Genomic DNA, 15,696 nt, shown 5'->3' on the forward strand with positions numbered 1-15,696 from the left:
TGACTGGGTCTCTGAAGCGCTTTTTTGTCAAAGTGTATAAACTACCTAGTTTCGGTTGTAGCCTGACACGCCTATTTGGGGTTTCTTTGTTGCTCATCGACAGTTTTCTGTTAGAAGAAAGGGCTTGTTGGATAGACGCACGAAAGCAGAGCGTCCCGAGGAATCTGATTAAACGGAATTTGACCCACCTCCCAGGGGGTTGAGACTGTGAACAAAAACTAAACCTCTGATAGCCCATAAACACTTTTGAAGACACACATTTTAAAATCCCACTCCAAAGCCTAGCTACCCGGCAGTTACCCCAGCCTCCGGAGCTGCAGAAGCTCAAAGATGTTGGCAAGCAGCGGGATCTACGGTCCGGAGGCCCAGTCGCTATGGTAACGGTGGGACGCAAGTACCTTTGCGCGCCCTTCTGACGGAAAAACTTAGCTTCATTCTAGGGAAGAGCGTTGCGACGGCAGTGACTTGCGGCGGCAGCGTGACTTACGGCTTCGCGGCTCCTCCAGGCGCGCCGCTGGTGGGCGGGGCTTGCAAGGAAGTACGAAAGTGGGCGCGGGCTGTCTCTAGTACCTTGGTTTGCTGCGCCGCAGCATGACCCAGTCGGTGGTCGTACAGGGTAAGCTGCGCGGAAGGGTGGGCACTCGGTCGCCGCGCAGCCAAGCGGCCTTGTTTGCCACCTAATGGCTACTCTCTTTCCCTCCTCTCGCTGATCGCAGTCGGCCAGTGCGGAAACCAGATCGGCTGCTGCTTCTGGGATCTGGCGCTGAGGGAGCATGCCGCGGTCAACCAGGTACCGGCCCCGCCACCTAAGCAAGAATCAGTCCGTTTGACCTTTTAGCTGACCGGCATAAGGTGTATGGGATCTTCTCAGGAAAGAACAAACTGGTTTTTAAACCTTTGTTGGCGTTAGAACAAACGCTGGCCAAAGACCTTAGTCTTAAGTCTCCCTGATTCTCAGGGTCTCATTTTTATCAGGATTCTTGTGAAGAGCAATGAGATAGTATTGGGAAGTACTTTGTAAAGTAGGTAACATGTGTGGTATTATATTCCTGAATTTAATCAACTTTAAAATGATCACCAAGAATCCAGACAAAGCTCTCGTTTGACGCACCTGTTCTACAATCCTATGGGGACTCCTTTCTTCAGCACCCTCTGCTAAACTTAATCCATAGGTTTTATGGCATTTATTCTTTAGGTAGGAAGAATCAGTCTGAGCACTTTATGATAACTTGCATTTTTGCTGTTGTTCTCATAGCCAAATATCAGGCATTACAGTATTGTGAGATTATTAAATCGAAAGGATTTCATTTGGGAAAGAGACAAAACTTAATCAATGTTATATATACTTTTTTCTTTTTAGAAAGGAATTTATGATGAGGCAATAAGCAGCTTCTTTAGAAATGTGGATACCAGGTAAGATGGGATTGAAGTCTATCACGTAGCATGATTCTTTTCATGTCATCAGATTGGGTGAGACTTCTTCAAAGGACAATAAAACAGTTGATAACTATAAAGAAGTTGTCTGGCTTTTTTGTTTTTCTCATTATTGAAGGCATATTTTTTTTCTCATTATTCCCATATCATTAATATTTCTCATATTATTCTGCAGAGCAGGACAGCAGGTTTCCTTTTAAGACCATATGAAGGAACAAAAAGAACCTTTAGTGTGCCTTCTCTTATTTTTATTTATCTAGGATTCCCTCTTGTTTGTGAACTAGAACATTTCTCCCCTAAATACTGTTAAGAGACTCAAATTTGCTTTTGTAATACTTCCTTTTATGTGTTTCCCTTCTTAGTAAATTCCCACTCTCATCCCCTTTACTCTTGATGGCCAATCCTTTCATTAAGTATTACTTAGTTAAGACTCAGTTAGGGAGCTAGTCTTTCTTAATAAGGTGACTACATAACTGTACTCTCCTGTACTCTGTTTGATAATTTAACATGAGGGCATTCTTATTTCCCCAATCCCAAGTTTATCCAAAAAGGGGAGATGAGTCTTGGCATTTTACTCTTCTTTCTATGTACTAGCAACACCTGCCAGCATCTGTTCCATGTTAGTACAAAAAAAATTTCAAAAACAAGACCACATTTTTGTGTATACTTGTATATCTATTTGAGGAAATGACCATACTTTTTTTTTTAAAGATTTTATTTATTTATTTGAGAGAGAGAATGAGAGAGAGAGAAAGAGAGAGCATGAGAGGGGGGAGGGTCAGAGGGAGAAGCAGACTCCCCGCTGAGCAGGGAGTCAGACGCGGGACTTGATCCCGGGACTCCAGGATCATGACCCGAGCCGAAGGCAGTCGCTTAACCAACTGAGCCACCCAGGCGCCCATGACCATACCTTTTTAATAGCATACTAGGAATGTACCTATACTAGCGGTTAACAAACCTTTCCTGCAAAGGACCAGATGGTAAATATTTTAGGTTTTGCAGACCATAAGGTCTGTGTCACATCTGTTTGACTCTGCTGTTGTAACAGGAATGCAGGTATAGCTTGCTAGTGCATATCAAGTAGGCATGGCTGTGTTTGAATAAAACTTTATTTAGGAAAATAAGCAGCTGGTCAGAGTTGGCCCAAGGACCATAGTTTACCAACCCAATCTATAGCATCATCTATGCTCAATTCAACTTCCTTTTATACATTGTCTTGTAAATTGTATTGACTCATACCCTGTGTTTGGTCATAGATGTAGTTACTTTAGTTCAACATGAAATTCTAGGAATAGCCATAGATACTCAATGATATATAACTGATATACCAGTTGATGTATGTTTGGCTACAATAGGAAACCTCATTAATGGTGGCTTACACAAAGTATCCAGTTATCCCATATAAAGAAATCTGGAAATCAGGTGATTTAGCCTTGGAGAAATGCCTTAAAAGACCAAGGTACTTTCGTTTCATTATTCCTATTGTGTTGGCTTCTTGTCCTCATGTTTATTTTTTTATAACTATAAAGTGGCAGCCTCCACTCCATGCATCATATCTTTATTCATGTTCAAGGTAGGAAGAGGGAAGAGTTGGCACCAACTGCATCTGGTCGTCCTTATCAGAAAAGCTTCCCAGAATATCTCCTTTTTATCTCATTAATAAGAACTGGATTACATGGCCAGCCCTAACTATAAAAAAGCCAGGGAAAAAAGTACCTTACTTTTCAGCCTAAGGGGAGGGTAGACAAGGGAGAAGAATGGGATTGGCACCTTCTACGTTGCCTTTTGTGTCTACCTCACCAGGCATGTAAGTAGCTTTATTATATAAATGGGAATTAACTTTATTACCTAACAGTAGCATTAGCCTTGGAAGATCTTTTGACCTTTTCTCGTTTTTTATCTTTCAGAGTGGTTGGTGATGGTGGCAGTATTTCCAAGGGGAAAATTTGTTCTTTGAAAGCACGAGTAAGATCTGTATACTTGGATTCTTATATTCTGTGTGTTTTAAAAATAACTATACTTCTGTAACTATCAGAATAAACTATTAACTTCTAAAATTTAAAAAATATTTACTAAGCCACATTTTAATATAAATATAATTAGGCAGACATTTATATCTACCTGGAACTTTGGGGGGGAAATTTTGTGCTTAAATTAAAAACACCGTTATCTTTAGCATTTTTTTATAAATATTTCAGGGGAAATACACATCTGGGTAAATGATAACAAAAGGAGCTTTCTTAATTCTAAGCCTCAAACACGTACTAATGCAGGTTAATTTTTCATTTGAAGATAATGGAACATTTCTTTGCATCAGTTACTATTCCCAGTACAAAGCACAGATCCAGCCACGTTACAGTGAATACCATAACCATGTAAGACCTCTTGAACAAAAATGCTTTGTGTCAGTAGCCCATATTTAGTCATAATCTCATTCCAACAACACTTCCGCGATTGTTTCTCTACAACAAACTGCTTTTTCCAGTTGTAGATCAATAAATTTAACAGAAAAGCAGTTTGGATGGAAGGAATTGAGACAATAAGGATCAGACCTGGAATTGTGCCTGGAAGAGTGAAAAGCAATCATGTTGTGGTATCTCGGAACTGTCTCCTTGTATCTGTAATCTCTGATGTCCTTAGAAAACAAAATTTAGTGGCAGAGACCATGTGCTCGTAGGCTGTTCAGATGATTAACAGTTGGTATCCTGCCTGCTATGGAGAGCGCCAACATCCCAATCCAAATCTTACAGAAAAAGTGACATTGACATTTCCCAGAGCCCTCCTAATTTGAGCTCTTTCCCAGGACCCTATCAGTGAGCAAGGTAGGAGGTGGAGGAAATGCCTTTGGGAAAGAATAAATCATTGTGTGTCTGTCACCTTTGACTTGTCCTAGGAAGGTACTCTTCCATTTCTCCTTAGGAGTCTTGGTATTATGTGGCTGTGATCACTGAAGAGTCTAGGCTTCACAAGATAACTTGGTGGTTAGGTCCTTCCACTGTGTCCAGTATCCTAGGTTAACGGGCAAATACTCAGAGTTTTGTAAATCCTATATGACATTTAAGGGAGAGCTCAAAGACCAGAAAGCTATCACCAGGTTGCTTTGGCAGAAAACAATAAACATCAAATCCTGGAACAGTTGTGACTCCAGACCTTGGTTGGCTGCATGAGGAACCCAGAATAATTCCTCCTCAGTTAATTTCCAAATGAAAAACAAAGACTTGATGTGACTAGAATTAAAATTCTATACCATGTCAGCGTTTTTAATGCTCAGTGACGATGACAGTGATGATTCTATCAAAACTGACTTAAAGAGGTGCTTGAATGTCAGTTTGTATTCTGCCTGTTCCTTCCTTTGCCAGACTGCAAGGTAACTGAGGGTAATCTTCCACAAATTCTCTTAAATAAGTCTGTTTTGGAACAAGGCCATTATAAGCTAATTTTTTTTTTCTTTTTGTAATCTTAACACAACTTGTAATATACTACAGTTTGCCCACACAGTGAAGTCTCTCTTATGGTTGATTAGGTGTTAAGGTCAACATCTAGGTAACACTGCATATTATAAAATATCCTAGAAAAACCCTAAATTGCTAGTAAATAACCCTATATAGTCCAGTATACATAAAGTGTATGTATATTGCTTGCTGTATATAAGAGAGCACATTTGTAATACATAATTTTACAGTCTTTCTAATATACTACTGTGATATACTATTGTACAGTTAGAATATTTCTAATATACTGGGTAAGACTATTTCAATTGCTTGCTTATAGTAGCGTAGTTAACTACACACACACAAAAAAGAAGAGCATAGAGTTTGGTGGTTAAGACTGAAGATTCTGCAGCCAGACTAACCAGGTTTGAATCTCTGCTCCATCACTACTAGCTGGGTGATCAAAGCGGGAGTAATCATAGTACCTATGCATAAGGTTGTGAGGATCAAATGGGGTAATACATAACAAAGCACTTAGAATACTGGAAGTGCTTAAAGTCACAGGGTCACAAGAACTAAAAAAGCCTGTAAACCAAGCACTTGCTCTGTGACACTGAATCAAAGAGTTTATAGCTTTGTAGTGTACTGTGTTATTTCAGAACTTTTTTCAGCTTTTTTAAGTATTTATTTTACCTTTTCACTTATCTTCCTCAGTGTAGAAAAGATGGGAAGTACAAAACAGTGAGGGGAGGGGTTTTATAATCCTACTGCCAAGCTATCCTTGCCTACATTTTGCTGTGTTTCCCTTCAATCTTTTCTATTTTTCTTTCCATACTTAATTTTATGTTTTATATTCTCATTTTCTTCTTAGTTATAAAGGTTATCTCCCATGTCAATAATGTTTGCGGTAATGAATTAGATTTTCTTGGGTGTAGAGACCGATTGTCATCTTTGACTTCTATCCAGGGCCTTGGTTTGCACCTGATAGTAAGTTTACTGATTTGAATTGGACAGTTTTGGGTTGCAATTCATGAAGAGCAGCATGGTTGTTCCTGGTGAGCAAGTGTATTAACATACCCTACATTTATTGAGAATTTTTTTCTGGCTAGGGCACCTTTTAAATTTCTGAGACCTTGTTCTCAAAACATTTACAGTCACATAGGCACATGATAAAAGAATTGTTAGAAAATCAGTTGAGGGGCTTACTCAGTTCCTCCCTCCGCACCCACATGGTATTTCGGAGTAGGATAAGAGTTTAGAACCCACCTTTTAATTGTATTCCACCTCCTGAGCAGAGTGAAATGACTTTTTCATTCATATAACAGATTCTACATAAAGATTTGATTAAGCTTAAACTATAAAAAGAACAATGCAACTTTTAGTTCATAAATTTATTTACAGAGTTATTAGCTCTAAAGAAAAATACGCTAATTCAATTTTATTTCTTTCTCAGGCTGTCTTGATTGACATGGAGGAAGGGGTAGTAAATGAAATTCTGCAGGGACCATTGAGAGATGTGTTTGATAGCAAGCAGCTCATCACTGATATTTCTGGCTCAGGCAATAATTGGTGAGAATATGCTCTATGCAAAAATTGAATGTCATCTGAAAAAAATGAATGATCTTTCCTTTATTCTAATAGGTCCTGCTGACATGAAAGCAAGATCTAACCTGCCAGACCTGCCTCTAGGCTTTTCAGCCCATCATCTTTTCCTGGATGAATGATGGGATTTCTCAATGCTGAAAAGCCACCTGTATCATAGTTCTTTCTCACCTTTTTTTAAGAAAAAATCATGAAAAATGGATTTACTAAATTCCTTGTAAATTGATTCTTACATAATACTAGTAACAAATTTTTAACTAGTTTTATAAACTGTTCTCTTACCTATATTATATGACTCTCTCAAGTTCTCCAGCTGGTCCAACTTGAATGGACTGATAAGAGGTGCAAGCCAGACCAGTATCCCAGCATTTAAGCTCAGCCTAAGGCTATGTTTAGCTCTTAAATTATATACCTGTTCTCCTTAATGGGGTAAAAAGCTTTAACAATGATCATTTGAAAATTTACATTGAGACTGTTTTTGCTGTTTTTTAAAAATTAAGTAGCTTCTTATTATTTGCAAGTCTAATATTTACTATTTTATCTATTTGCAGTCTGTCTCTCAGGTTCCTAATGTGTAGTAATATCATTTTACTAAAGCATGAATTTACTGGGTCCCTGGCTGGCTCAGTTGGAAGAGCGTGCAACTCTTGATCTCAGGGTCATGAGTTCGAGCCCCACGTTGAGGGTAGAGATGACTCTAATAAATGAACCTTTAAAGTATGAATTTACATTTTGCATTCTTAGAAATCCATCTGGGGAGAACCAGCCACTAAATGAATTCACCTGCCCACTTAACTGGCTTTTCACTAATTGTGTAACTTTTTCTGTAATTTTTTGAGTTACACAACCGTGGACGTCATTCATTCATTTTCTCATCAATTTTTAATGCATCAAAGGGCTCCTTGCAAATTTGATTAATCAAAAAGGCTTGCAGAGCCTTATGAGTATCAGTTTTCTATTGTGTATCATTTCAACTAATGAAAACATGGTGTGACCAATGTTTTCGCCTGTATTAAACCAATATGTTAGTTCAAAACTTTTTATTTTTAATGTCTTTCTAGTTGACCACATTCTGCTTTTTAATATGTAAAACTTACTGTGATCAGAGTTCATTTTAAATGGAGATGAGAAAAAATTATGTAAAGTCTTATACCTAAAAAAAAAAGAGAAGATAAATTTAGAAAACCATAGCTTAATATCCATTGATAATGAGCTATTTTATCAGGACATTTGAGGATTATAGATCTTTATATTTGTTACATTTTCTATCTAGTATCTCTGAAATGTCACAATATGATTTATACATATGAAACAACAATTAATATAGTAAAAATGCTTTTTCAAGTTTTCTGTAGTCTTTTCATTTAGATCAGAAATAATAAAATATTGAAGTAATAAATGCCAGGGTGTTTTTGTGATTTATATTCTTTTTTTCAGGGCTGTGGGGCACAAAGTTTTTGGCAGTCTTTATCAAGAACAGATTTTGGAGAAACTCAGAAAGTCGGCAGAGCACTGTGATTGTTTGCAGTGTTTTTTTATAATACATTCCATGGGAGGAGGTAAAGTTACTCACTCATTTCCCTGTAATAATGTGACAGTGTAAGTGGGAATTCATTTTGCAAACAGTAATCTGTTTTCAGACCTATGCTTAATAAAGGTACAACTTTTAACACTGTATGTGATTGAGTATATATATAACTGCTTCTTTAAATTCTTGTCAAATTTTGTTGCTATTACCATTGCTTATAAATTGAAGGCCTTTTAAGAGTCAGTACAACTGAATCTGAAGTTTTTTCTTCTTCCACTTTTTGTTTCTTTTTTAAAATTTCCAGCTGCATTTCAGTACATGAGAGCTTTCTGGGAATGCTGACTTTCTCCTAAAGTTTGCTTGTGTATAGTCTCGTATCCCACCTAGAAGCTAAGTGTTTCTGGTTTGTTCATAGTACCCTTGCTAAGAAATATCAGTACTCTTTAACTGCCTTCCCAACCTTTCTTGTGTCCAATAAGAAATATAGATAAAAGAAATCCTTTTAGTCAGCTCCTTTAAATCATTACTTACATAGTAATTACCTTGACCTAGAATAAATGATCTGTATTGCTTTCTTTCCCCAGGGAAGCCTGTACCTTGCAAATGAAGTATTTTGCTCCTCTGTTTTATGAAATAGAAACATACCGTATTTTGCTAATTTCCAATAGGATTAGTGAGTTTTAAAAGAAAAATTCATCATGCTATTTTTCTCCAAGCTCGGATTAAGATTTTATATTCAGCAAGTTCTATAAATTGATTTTTATACGTATTATTCAATGTGATAACATTTTAAAATTAAAGTTATAATTGTTATGTAACCATGCCTTTAGAGGACCGTCATAATCATTAAATTAAGAAATAAATTTTCTTTGTACTAGTATAATTAACCTGCAGGTTTGGATAAGTTTTCAAAAAACCAATTTGATTTATAGTTCATTATGGTGCCTTTTTTAATCCCTCTATTACTCAGAATCTCAGAAGACTATACTCATAATTCACTGGCAAAAATAAATAATAGTGAAGGTTAAAAATGGTCTCCTGTCCCACATCTAAATCCTAGTCTCTCTCCTCACGGGTAATCAAGTTTGCCTATGTCTATATCCTTCCAGATATTTTCTATGCCTTTAAAAGTGCGTGTGTGTATTTTAACATAAGATCATGCAATGCATATTATTCCAACATTTTTTCACTTTATGTCTTTCCCAAATGCCTTTCAGTATCTTCTCTGTCTCCTAGAATTCAATTGTGTTAATATATAAAAATTTTTGAAGTCCATTTTCCATTAGTGGATGTTAAGTTGTTTATGGTATTTATTATTGCAAACAGTCCCCACTTGAACATCTGGTACATAACATTTCTGCTCATTTATGCCTCTATAGCTATAGGTAATATTCCCAAAAGGAAAATGGGACCAAAGAATATGTACATTTTAAATTTTGATTGATATTATTAAAGTTTCCTGCATTATTTCACCAATCCATATTATCAGAAACAATGTATACACAGGTTTATTTCCCCACACTTGTCACTAACAGTATTCTAAAACATTAATACATTCAAAATTAGATTGTTTAAATTTGGATTTCTTTGATTAGAAGAAGAGTTGAGCATCCTCACATCTATGCACCATTTATTATGAATTACATATTTACATACTTTACCCATTTTTCTGTTGTATTATTCATGAATTTTTGGTTGTTGATTTGTGAGACCTCTTTATTAAAGAAATTTAGTCCATCATATGTGTTGGAGATATTTTTCTTAGTTTGCCTTTTTCATTTTGTTTATAGGTTTTATATATGTATGTGTTTATATGTTTAATTTTTAATGGAATCAAAACTGTCTTCTATATAATGCTCTGGTTTTTAATGTATGTTCCTACCCAAAAAAGCCATAAAATTCCAAGTTCCTCACAATTTTAGTTTGAATCATTTATGCTGGGTTTTTTTGTTTTTGTTTTTGCAATTTTAATCCTCAGGAACAGGATCTGGACTTGGCACATTTCTTTTAAAGTTGCTTGAGGATGAATTCCCAGAAGTATACAGATTCGTGACATCAGTTTATCCTTCTGGTGAGGATGATGTCATAACCTCACCTTACAATAGCATCTTGGCAATGAAGGAACTTAATGAGCATGCAGACTGTGTGTTGCCCATTGACAACCAAGTAAGAAATAACATTGTAATTTATGAGTATTTAAACATTCAGTCTTGTGTTATGCTTATATGTGCATAGGAAACATTCTCTTCACTTTTCAGCCTTCCTATCTAAGAGGAGAAATAAGTTTAAATTGTTTTTCTTTCTCTTCTTTCCTTCCTGGTAAAATGTCATCTATGTCTGCTCTTGTTAATAGCTTCTCTCCCAATATTTTTCCTTTAAAAGTCTTTATTTGACATCATTAGCAAAATTGACCTCATGGTGAATTCTGGAAAGTTGGGCACAACTATAAAGCCAAAGAGTCTGGTTACTTCAAGTGCTGGGGCTGTTAAAAAGCGGCACCAGAAGCCCTTTGATGCAATGAACAACATCGTGGCCAATTTGCTGCTGAACCTAACAAGGTAATCCTATTAATTGCAAAACTTAGGACAGTTTAAAAACTTCACTTGGCCTCTGATGATACTTGCAGTAGCATTTTTGTAGTAGCATTTTTCAGTTTTCCTAAGTCACAGGAGCTTCTTTTTATTTTATTTTATTTTATTCTGTCTAGCGTTTTCAGATCTTGGAGTGATACACCAGAACTTTCATTTCTATTACTACAAAGCAGCATTTTCCCAGGTGCATTCCAGAGAATATTAATAGGTGTTAAATGAAAAAAGTTTGTCACAGATAAACACTTGAGAACTTGGTTAGATAACAGTAAGCATATTTTCTTTGCTGTAGACTGTCCTCATTTTTTAAAGCAGCTAATGTTTACCTCCTTATTGTTAGTTGGTCCAAAATATATCCTTGACTTTGATCTAGAGGATTGCTTTGGCATTATTATATTCCAAATTATAGAGCACATTAGGCAGACCCTTGAAGAACTTAGTGAAGTTTATAGACTTATTAAATATTGACCTGTATGGGTTTAACTCAGTCTGTTTTAAGTAAGATATTTTTATATGTGTAATGTGCAACATGATAGTGTGCTGGTTACACGTCATATAATCCACAAATAAGAATTGCTATAGATGTTGTGTGTTATATTTTAATTACCTTTATACATGATATTCATGATACTAAATATCACTAATACAGAAAAAAGGAGCATATATTTTCTACTGAAGAACAGTGTACAAAAGGATTTAAGAATGCCTGCTGAATAAAGCTACATTCAAAGTATAAAATTTTAACATTAAATTTTTTTCTCTTGCTTTAATGTTAATTTTTTAGCTCTGCAAGGTTTGAAGGGTCCCTTAATATGGACCTTAATGAAATCAGCATGAATTTAGTTCCTTTTCCTCAACTGCATTATCTTGTGTCAAGCCTAACACCTCTATATACACTGGCAGATGTTAACATTCCTACCCGAAGGTAAGATGCAGTAACTTTATTCTAATGACTTGATAATTTGAATTACTTTTTAAAAAAAAAATTTTGTTTAAGTTTGTAGTAACTCTGGGTATTTTTTCGTGTCATTTTCTTTGTGTCATTTTCATTTTTTGAATCCTTTATTTTACAAGTCATTGTTTAAAAAGTGAATATTAAACCATTTGACATTAAATCTAAATTTTTAAGCTAATGAAATTCATAAAGATTTGGTTTTTATTGAAAAAGATTTCAGGGCTTTGAAGTCTGACATACTTAAGTCTGAATGCTAATTCTGTCAATAGCTATAGGACCTTGGGCAGGTGGACTTACCTCATACCCTTGTTGGGTATATTAAATAAGAGTATCTTTAAAGCTCTTATCACAGTCCAGCACCGTAGAAGGCTTTCCAGTGTTACTGTTTATGGTAGCTGCTATATATAATTTCCAGAACACCTTGTTTTGTAACTGTGTGTCATTTATAAGCATAAAACTTAGTCTACTTAACAAAAAAATGTAGTTGAAAAATATTCTGAGCATATACAGTGATAAGCTTGAAAAGGTCCCACTGGCGTCCACAGTTGACTGAGGGAAAAGGTCCTGTCAAACTCTGTAAGAGGAAAGTATGTAAATGATAACCAGATTAAAGATCTTTTCTATAGTTTAAATTTTGGCAAAATAACAATTCTATACTGTAAATGTCACAGCGCTATTACCTTTTATTTAAGCTGTTAACAAATAAACAGTTATGCCAACTAATAGATAGGACTCTTTCTGCATGGAATGCTGATGACCTTAAGTTAAGCAACTTGCATTGTATGTGGAACATGGTAATCATTCACTAAATGTTCACTGTTATTATCAGCCCCGCATATTAAAAATTAGTGTATTTAAATAAAATGTGGACACAAAGAATGTAAACTGGTGCTAAACTACTTATTGTACAATAGTGATAGTCCAGACATTTTTACATTTAAAGTTAATTCTTAAAAAATAAAGACAGGGAATTTCTAATTAAGTTCAGCATAAAGAAAAAAATGTCTGACTTGGTCCTTCAACCTGAATGTTTCAAAGCCAATTAAACTTCTTTCAATTCTGCTTTTGGCATATTTTGATAAAAATTATACTGTTGCAGCATTTTGTATTCATATAATCATAATTTGTTACAAGGGTTTATTTTTAAAATTGTTTGTGAAAATGTATAAGGGACTTTAAAGATTTTATACTCTTAGGGAACTTGGCACAGTGTTCTTTGTGTTCTTTTTTCCCTTTTTTTCCTGCTGTACTATAGATATTTCAGAGGCTGTCATATTAGCACATGAACACGTTTATCTATCCTTGAGTAAAATAATTTGTTTTAAAATTGTACTATTAAAAGTCAGTTTTAAAACTCTTTAATATCTTATTAGTAGTGAGAATGGTTTTTGTTGTACCTTTTATTAATGTCAGTCCTGTACCTCATCCCATTTTTATCACATGAAAATAAGCACATATGAGAAGTGTGTATATGTGTATTGAAATTCCATATTTCTAATGTAAATAAAGATAAGTATCCCAAAATTATACATAGCTCCTTGCTAGTTTTTATATTTTGCAGCAGAGGATAAATCAAGAATGAGTTTGCCCACTTGCTGTATAGTGGTTCTTATCCTTTTCTGGGTTTCCTTAACTCCATAAAAATGCCCAAAAGCACATATACACCAAAATTTTGAACACAGTAGCAGAGGATTTACGAACACCCCACAGCTCACCATTCCCTAAAGGAGTTTTCTATTCTTCTTGCTGTCACATAACCAAGATCGAATGTAAGCTCCAGTAAAGTAGAAATGTTTGTTGTTCAGTGCTGGGTCTCTTGCACTTAAGAGTAGTGCCTGGCACATAGAAGGCATTTAGTAAATATCTCTTGAATGAGTAGGTAACACTGTGATTTCTGCAGCTCTTCCCAGACATGATATAGATTCAGCACACAGAATCTAGAGTTATCTAGGGAACCTAATTATATTTGTATTGAGTTAAGTGGGATTTAAGAACCAGGCTGGGGCTATATTAAAGACCCTGGATCCTGTATATTATTAGATATACGTATGTTGGCACCTTTTTCTTCCTCTCTAAATAAAGGATAAAAGATGTCCTCCTCTCTTCTCATATTTCTCATCAAGATTGTTTTGAGAAAATGATAGCTGAAGTGTAGAAGGTGTTTGTATGTGAAGTTTATTTACCTGTAGGTGACTATCTTTGTACTTTGTAGTTCTACATAGAAGAAATAATATTTTGTATAAACAGTGATTCTTTCATTGTTCTAGGTTGGATCAGATGTTTTCAGATGCCTTTAGTAAAGATCACCAGCTAATTCGGGCTGACCCCAAACATAGTCTCTACCTCGCCTGTGCCCTTATGGTTAGAGGAAATGTACAGGTTTCAGATCTTCGCAGAAATATTGAAAGGTTTGATTTTATATTTTCATGGTAATTTATGTGTACTACTTGTAACAGTGTAGCATAGTAGTTCACATGGCCTCTCTTCGAATTCTAGCATTGCCACTTACCTAAAGGGTGACCTTGAGCAAACTACTTAGCCTTATTTTTCTCAAATGTAAAATAAGAATAATGGTACAAAATTGTTATTTTTGAACAGTGAATGATATAGGAAATACTTTATTTTCTGAAAGTGTTCAGAAAATTTAACTGTTTTATTACTACCACTACACTGCTTCTAAGTTTATGTTTTACTATTTTTTGACAGTCTTTTTAGGAAAACTACTCTATTGAATTACAAAGTAAGGAAAATTGTAATTTTTTTTAATTGTAATATTTTCATCTCTTTTTCATCCCCAGATTTAATGTCCTCCTAACTAAATGTCCCTTAGCTCACTGTCAGACTGTACCATGATACTGCTAATAGTAAAAAGTAGGTAACTTATGTTACATACTGAGCAATTAGAATGGTACCATCAGTAATGTCTGCTGCCATATATGGCAGATACATTCAGTACCTTCATTCTCACCTTTGGGTTTTTGTATCTCAGATTAAAACCTTCTCTACAGTTTGTCTCCTGGAATCAAGAAGGCTGGAAAACCAGCCTGTGTTCAGTACCTCCTGTGGGCCATTCCCATTCATTATTAGCTCTAGCAAATAACACATGCGTGAAGCCTACCTTCATGGAACTGAAAGAGAGATTCATGAGGCTCTACAAGAAAAAGGTAATTATCAGTACACCTTTGTAACTATCTGTGTTTATTTTGGCTGTTTAAGATGTCTTCTCACAAATTACACTATCACAAATCAAAGGCAATCCTGACTGCTCTATTCACTGTACTGATTATAACTGAAGAGGAGAGGTTTACTCAGACTATCTAAAGGAGAAATCTCGTGAGTTTATGGGATTTGAGTTCTCCTTTCTCTTGTAAAGCTGAGTGAAGTATCACTTTAATAAAGAATTATTTATGTTTTAGGATAGTTATTTATGTATTAAATTTTCTGAAAATGGTCAACATTATCCAGTTTTTTATTTATAGGCTCATCTTCATCACTATCTACAAATTGAAGGGATGGAAGAAAGCAGTTTCATGGAAGCTGTGTCATCTTTATCAGGGCTCATAGAGGAATACAACCAACTGGATGCCACGAAAAGCATGCCTGTGGAAGATTTTCCTAGACTAAGCATAGCTGTGTAAAAAAGAAACCCCAAGATAGAACTTTTACTTTTCTTAATTTTACACTGGATTTTGTCACCTTTTCTGTTTCAGAATACCCAGTTTGCACTTTTCCTATTAGAAAGCATTTTGTCTTAAAAAAAAAAAAAGATTTTCATTTCATCACAATTTGTGGGTGATACCAGTCTGTGAAATTAGTGAAGTCCTACTACCTTAACTTCAAACATTTGTCTTCAGGAAAATAATTTATAGTCTCTTATTTAGGCATTAATACAATGCAAGAAAAATCTTAACAAGGTATATTTTTATATTTATTTATAATTTATTTTTTATATTCTGTTTAAATTATCCTGATTTTTTAAAAGTACAAGGAGTATTAGAACACAATATAAATACTTCTGTGTAATACCCACTAACTTTTCTAGGATAGGTTTTATTACAACTATGAAGGAGGTTTTGTTTCTTTGGGTAACCACGTTTGCACTCAAAAGAATCAAAATTACACTTATTTTAACATATATATATTATCTTTAAATATAAT

The 15,696-nt window shown here is 35.1% G+C and overlaps 1 protein-coding gene across 2 annotated transcripts; it reads left to right on the forward strand.

The window, feature by feature from the left end:
* Positions 1–541: 541 nt before the first annotated feature.
* TUBE1 (tubulin epsilon 1) lies at positions 542–15,510 on the forward strand. 2 transcript variants are annotated; one of them, XM_028104271.1, is made up of 12 exons: positions 542–616; positions 717–790; positions 1,361–1,413; positions 3,342–3,399; positions 6,319–6,434; positions 7,905–8,026; positions 9,974–10,161; positions 10,378–10,553; positions 11,368–11,508; positions 13,806–13,946; positions 14,337–14,409; positions 14,528–14,612. In XM_028104271.1, exons 1-11 carry the CDS (start codon positions 592–594, stop codon positions 14,389–14,391), a joined length of 1,149 nt encoding a protein of 382 aa, XP_027960072.1. In that variant the 5' UTR covers positions 542–591; the 3' UTR covers positions 14,392–14,409; positions 14,528–14,612. The 2 variants fall into 2 exon arrangements, with proteins under 2 accessions (XP_027960072.1, XP_027960071.1); XM_028104270.2 differs by lacking the exon at positions 14,337–14,409 and adding an exon at positions 15,018–15,510 and having other exon boundaries at positions 577–616; positions 14,528–14,702.
* Positions 15,511–15,696: the final 186 nt, after the last annotated feature.

The sequence above is a fragment of the Eumetopias jubatus genome, unplaced genomic scaffold, assembly GCF_037043125.1.
Source record: "Eumetopias jubatus isolate StellerSeaLion01/CBP00866 unplaced genomic scaffold, mEumJub1_p1.0 scaffold_6, whole genome shotgun sequence".
NCBI lineage: Eukaryota > Metazoa > Chordata > Mammalia > Carnivora > Otariidae > Eumetopias > Eumetopias jubatus.

What these genes read in the sequence shown, in the direction of transcription:
- TUBE1 (XM_028104270.2), top strand. Translation starts at nt 592, where the DNA reads ATGACCCAGTCGGTGGTCGTACAGG. An exon ending in TTGCTGCTGAACCTAACAAG is followed by an intron (nt 10,554 to 11,367) that starts GTAATCCTATTA and finishes TTAATTTTTTAG; the next exon opens with CTCTGCAAGGTTTGAAGGGT. An exon ending in TGAGGCTCTACAAGAAAAAG is followed by an intron (nt 14,703 to 15,017) that starts GTAATTATCAGT and finishes TTTTATTTATAG; the next exon opens with GCTCATCTTCATCACTATCT.